Source organism: Montipora capricornis, chromosome 5 (assembly GCF_036669925.1).
Source record: "Montipora capricornis isolate CH-2021 chromosome 5, ASM3666992v2, whole genome shotgun sequence".
Classification (NCBI taxonomy): domain Eukaryota; kingdom Metazoa; phylum Cnidaria; class Anthozoa; order Scleractinia; family Acroporidae; genus Montipora; species Montipora capricornis.
In genome coordinates, this window is record NC_090887.1 from 9,218,241 (window position 1) to 9,224,555 (window position 6,315).

A 6,315-nucleotide genomic window follows, 5' to 3' on the forward strand; every position below is an offset into this window, starting at 1 on the left:
AAATGTCTGCTTCGCAAAACACGCAATACCAATGCAACAAAAATTAATGTAATGACCACTGCACTAGGTGCATTTCACCTAAATCCCATGCTAAAGATATGCCTAGGGTCTTGTACATTTACATAAATTTCGAACCCAAGCAGAAAATGCAGCCTGGTCATCACAGGAAAGATCCCTTTAATTTATGCAGATATTTGGATGAGATGAGTATCGTTCGCACTCTTATGTTTGTAGGTGATCTAGAGAGATGTTGAGGATAGCGTTCCATGATTTTCTGAGCATTATCACTAACCCTGAAATGTACAAGGTTATTGTACTTGTACAAGTAATCATATTAGATCTTAAGCACCCCAGCCTCTCAACCTTGGACAGTAGAGCAATGTCCATCCAGGGGTATTGAGTTCAATAGAGAATTGTCGTTTTCATTTCCATACTTTAGCACCCCGGCCTCTCAACCTTGGACAGTAAAGCAATGTCCATCTAACCCAGGGGTATTGGGTTCAATAGAGAATAATTCTCTATTATTGTCCATACTAGGCTACCAAGCAGATGGGTTTCGTACAAATACCAGTTATTTCCTGCTTTTAAGGTTGTGCATCCAAAACATTTGAAGTAATGCAAAGTGGTCACTGGTTTAAAATCTTAGCATCAAGAAGCTTTTTAGTGAAGGATAGCATGCATTTGAAATGTCTGTTTACCCAAATTTGATTTAATGGGCAGTTTCTATGTTAACCTCCTGGCAAAAGACATTTGTAACTCCAATTAGCACGTGTAGCTAGTGGTATTGTTGGCGCGATAGGCAAATTAAGGAGCGGCGAGGCTACACGGAGAATGGGTTGGGGTGTTGTGAAATTCCGCCCAACCAAAACTGTGGTGATTTTTCAATACATGTGCCGCCCACTTTATCAATTACGAAGCGCCAATCAGAATAAAGCTGTGATGCGAAACCAAGTTTTATATTACAACTGTCAATCTGGGCGCTAAACTGGATAGCGACATGCACGGTTCATGTTTTTTAAAATGGAAACAATAGCTGACACTTCAATGAATGCATTTAGTTATGAGTTATTCATTAACTTTAGAGTGCGTTTTCATTAGCATGTCAAATCGGCCGGGTTTTAACCATTAAAATCTTTCGTAAAATAATGTTAGATTTCAACAGAATTTTACACCAGACAAAACCTATAGGTGATCCCTGAAATGTTACCTGATCTAATTTTGTTTTTAAGAAGCACATGATATATCCAGGGCCGGGTGGAAGTGCCATATATAGAAATGTATAATATATAAACATAGAAGTCAATTTAACGAGGTGCAAATTATCTCAGGCCCAAGGTAAATGATTTTCTAATACCATCAAAATCGATAATTCTGATCCCAGATCAAGAGTAACAATCCCTATCCCAGGAGCTTTTGAAATAAGGAGCATGTTAGTGGCGAAGGGAAGTGACCTCATGTAAGACTCAATGTCTTGCCTGAGTTACGTCATGTATGCTTTTATAGTGATGTCGCAGAATAAAAACGCAAAACACTAACCTCACTCCTACAGGAGTTCAATTGTTGACTGCAAACAACTGGAAATATACAAGAAGGTTTAAGGACAAACTATCCTATTCTTTGCTGCTGTAACACTAGGAACCATCTCGAAAAAAACAACTCTACATGCTTACTCGAAAATCCAACTCAAATTCTACCTCGAAAATCCAATTCGAAATCCTAACTCGGAAGTTAGTTGTTGTCACCGTGAACAGCTAACTTTTTTTCGCATTTTTCCATGCTTAAAATAGGGGCGTAGCTAGGATTTTTCAAAGGGGGGGGGGGGGGGTCACATTCTCTCCCACCCAGGGTACTTACCGGTCATCCTCATCATAACCTTTATTTAAACACGATAGGGTTTAAAGCTCAGAGCTTGTGGGGTCGTGTGTTTTTTGTGAAATTGACAATTTTTCGGATGAGCAGCGAGTGCGGGGTGGGGAACAAGCCTACAAAATAGCTGCATACTATCGATCTCAGATCTGATTTCGAAAATACCGATCAAGTGGCGCTATTCTTTCGTTCTTCCCACGGCCGAGAAAAGAGAAAAACCTGAAGAAAAGTTTCCACCTGCTTCTTATTTCCTCAGACAACGGTTTTCCTGGTTACCCGTATTAGCTTTGGCCGGCTTTACTCGCCGCCAACATCGTCTCGCGCTTTTCTTTTTTGGGGAGAGCAACACGAAATAGCGTCACGAGATCGGTATTTTCGAAACCGCAGAGCCACAAAAATGTGATCTCGTGGTAATCAGAATGTTTTAATCGCAGACTGAAATCAACGGTCCGTGAAGCGGGCTGACAAAAGCACTTGCCCACGGACCTCTGAGATCGATACAGAGTACATGAAGTAAGGGGCTATTTACATGAGACCGGGATAAACTCAGATCGGCACGAGTTCGTATCGGCCTCCAAACATTTCTTTTTATGCGTTTACATGAGACGGGTCTGACTTCCTCTCGGTTGCTTGACCGAGACGGGAAATTCTCACACCGGTTTGAGTTCGTACCGGTCTCATATAAATCACAACAAATCTCAGACCGGGTCCAGAAATTTCAGGCTTGTATGCTTCTGGGTCAGCCATATATTTATTAGAAAAAACATATCGTTTCATCCCGAAACCATGCACCAAGCATCTCGTCCTGTTTTCATTTAAACAGCTGCAAAAATTTGATACTGGTCTGAGTTCGTTCTGGTCTCATGTAAATACCCGCTAAGGTGCAGGCGACATAAATTACTCTGTTCCAGTCTCACAGATATGGTTTGTATTGGGTTGTTGACTGTCACAAAGGGGGGTTCACGGGCACCCCAGGAGCCCCCTTGGCTACGCCCCTGTAAGACATTGAAGTTTGTCTAGACAAATTGTCCCGTTTTCAAATGAACCAATTTTTAACGTTTAGAGTGTGAGTATGTAAAGTTTTGACAGCTACGCCTGTTTGTTTCTGCACGTGAAACATAGGTTTGAAAAACTTTGCATGGACTATGAATGTCAACAAAGGACGAGCTTACATTTCTGGAAATCGTGCCATAGCAAACTTAAATGGCTTATAATATGAAAGGGCTTGGAGCGTGGAGGCGATCAAGCGAACTGCATGTTTTCTGCCAATCTAAACAAACTTGAATGTCTCAAGCATTGAAAAACGCGGAAAAAAATTAGCCATTCTTGGTAGCTCGAAAATGGTGGTAAGTCTGTCTGTGAGGACTCGAATATTGATAATATCCTCCATGATACAAAAAAGTTTGTCTTTAAGGAGACCAGTTATGTCCTTCAGAACATGAGTAAAGTCCATCAAGAGAAAGCTGCGACAACTGAAAGTTCTCAGTGTGAGGATGACATTGTCAAACAAATACCTGCCATGAATCGTGCACGTGACGGTGGTTGTAAACCGTGATACAGCTTTCAACTAAACATAGGAGTACTGACTACAAATGAATACATGTACGTTAACCTCAATTTGAGTTTAATTAAATAATTTTCCAGTGCATTTCCAATCTTGTGTTGTTTATAGCAAAAGAGGATAGTACTGCACTTTCCATCGCTTATCCTTTTACATTCTTCGGCAAAAATTACCCTCGTCATACCTTTGCCTGAAAAAGAACCTCTTTAATGAACTTGAAGTTTGACTGCCCTGGCATAAATTTCCCTCTTCCAGCTTCGGTGGGGAGTTGTAAATTCCTGTTGATGGCATGGAAAGCAAGATTTACGAGAATTCCCGGCCGAGTTCGTAGTTTCATTGGAACCGAAAAAAAATCCACAAATTCTAATTATTGCTTAATTCAGTGGTTCCATTGCTGTGTCTTTCCTGGTTAGTGAGAATTCTTTGATGATCAGCTTTTCATTTCTTTATTCAATTTAACTTGTTGGCACCTACCGACAACTAACCTCACAAAAATAGTTTCCCACATAGCAATGACATTGACATCCTATACAGACTGAGCATTGGTACGCTACAAAACCTGCCACCTATTTTTCATAGTTTCAAAGCATTCAACGCATTCATTGTCAATTTCGATTACAACAAATAAGACCCATAACAATTCAACAACCAGATGGACAATGTTCATCGGTTTAACATTCATTCTAGTAAGCACATGTCCTCTCAGGAACTATTTTTAATGTTTCGATAAGCAAGAGCTTTCGATGGTCGACATACGTTATTCGATTGATTTCTTGTTCCTTTACCCAAGAAACGTAGGTCTCAAGTGACATTTGATTGACGTGTCTTGTTATTAGTCAATCAGAAATTTCCGCCGTCCGCTCTGTGACCAAACTAAAAATAAACCTAGGTTTTGGAAAGGCGGCATTTCTCAGGGTCCCTCCCCATTCTCTGCATGTCATTCTACCACCAGCTACGCAGGCTAAACTCCAATAGCAGTGGAGTTAAGGTGGCTGGCACCAGTTTCACCACCTTGTTATTAGAAGAGTTGTAACTACTATACACCAAACATTCCTTCACAAAATGTGCCCACTATTGTAACGTAATAGGTTACCATGGCAACATGAAAGCTATCAAAAAGCACCTAGTGTCTCGTCTTTACTTGCTTATTGCTCAAAAATGAACTGGGTGCCCCCCATTTTGTTTTAAAGGTTTAAAGTAGCTATAAATTGGCTTGCATGAATTTTTCTAAAACTTTACCGATAGTTTTATCTCAGATTGCTAATTACTATTCTAAATAAAAAATGGGGGCCACACAGTTCATTTTTGAGCAATAAGCAAGTAAAGGCGAAATATTAGGTGCTTTTTGAAAGCTTTCATGTTTCCATGGTAACCTATTACGTTGCAATAGTGGGCGCATTTTGTTAAGCAATAATTGGTGTTTCGTATGGTGTATAACATTGCTGTTACGTGATACAGCGTTGTAGTGACAACCCCTCTAATGAGAAGGTCTCTTAAAAGTAGTGAAACTGGTTCCAGCCACCTTAAAAGTAGTAACAGTAACCAAAGATTATTTAAGTGTAGTCAAGATGCTTGCGAATTGAAGTAGTGTCTGAGAGGATTAGCACGGAAAAGCAAAGAAGTTATTAAAAGCTTGAAACAATACTGAAAAGGCTTACCAAAGAGAACTTGTTAATTCTTTGATATAACTTTACAGTATGTTCAACCATAATCAGGGGGGACTCAGTAACTTTGTAATTGGTTTTAAAACTGCTGGCTTGTACAACATTGCAAAAACGTGAGAAAACATTAAAAATGTCCTACAAACCCATGTGAATAGGTGCATAAATGAGAAACGAACGAACTCTTCCGCGAAACCTGGATGTAAACTAAGCTGCATACATAAATTAACATTGTTACAAAATCTTGATTATAAACAACATCATCTACACAAAGCAACTCCGAAGATTCACAATCATCATTATCTGTTTCAACTGATTAATAAGATCATGTGGTATACCAATTTTAGGTAAAGATCGTGCAAGCACAGATGATCGTTACCATTCACTCGGGGTGATCCAGCATTCCATAGGTGATCTTACATCTGCTCTGCAGTCAAAGCAACGTGCATTAGATGTGCGGATAAAACTTTTTGGAGAAGATCATGCAAGCACAGCTGATAGTTATCATGCACTCGGAGTGACACAGCATTCGTTAGGTGATTTCAGCTCTGCTCTGCAGTCTGCCCAACGGGCATTAAACGTGCGGATAAAACTTTTCGGAGAAGATCATGCAAGCACAGCTCATAGTTATAATTTACTCGGGGCGACACAGCGTTCGTTAGGCGATTACACCTCTGCTCTGCAGTCAAAGCAACGTGCATTGGACGTGCGGATAAAACTTTTCGGAGAACATCATGCAAGCACAGCTGATAGTTATCATTCACTCGGAGTGACACAGCATTCGTTAGGTGATTATACCTCTGCTCTGCAGTCAAAGCAACGTGCATTGGACGTGCGGATAAAACTTTTTGGAGAAGATCATGCAAGCACAGCTGATAATTATCATCAACTCGGGGCGGCACAGCATTCGTTAGGTGATTATACCTCTGCTCTTCAATCAAAGCAACGTGCATTGGACGTGCGGATAAAACTTTTCGGAGAAGGTCATGCAAGCACAGCTGATAGTTATCAATCACTTGGGGTGACACAGCATTTGTCAGGTGATTATATCTCTGCTCTGCAGTCAAAGCAACGTGCATTGGACGTGCGGATAAAACTTTTCGGAGAAGGTCATGCAAGCACAGCTGATAGTTATCATTCACTCGGGATAACACAGTATTCGTTAGGTGATTATACCTCTGCTCTGCAGTCTGCCCAACGTGCGTTGAACGTGCGGATAAAACGTTT

The 6,315-nt window shown here is 40.5% G+C and overlaps 1 protein-coding gene across 1 annotated transcript in view; it reads left to right on the forward strand.

Moving 5' to 3' along the window:
* The window catches only part of LOC138050183 (uncharacterized), a 56,616-nt gene that overhangs the window by 29,497 nt on the left and 20,804 nt on the right, over nucleotides 1–6,315 (forward strand). Inside the window, exon 4 of the mRNA XM_068896642.1 lies at nucleotides 5,436–6,287. Coding sequence (XP_068752743.1) covers nucleotides 5,436–6,287 — 852 coding nt within the window. The remainder of the gene's footprint in view (nucleotides 1–5,435; nucleotides 6,288–6,315) is intronic.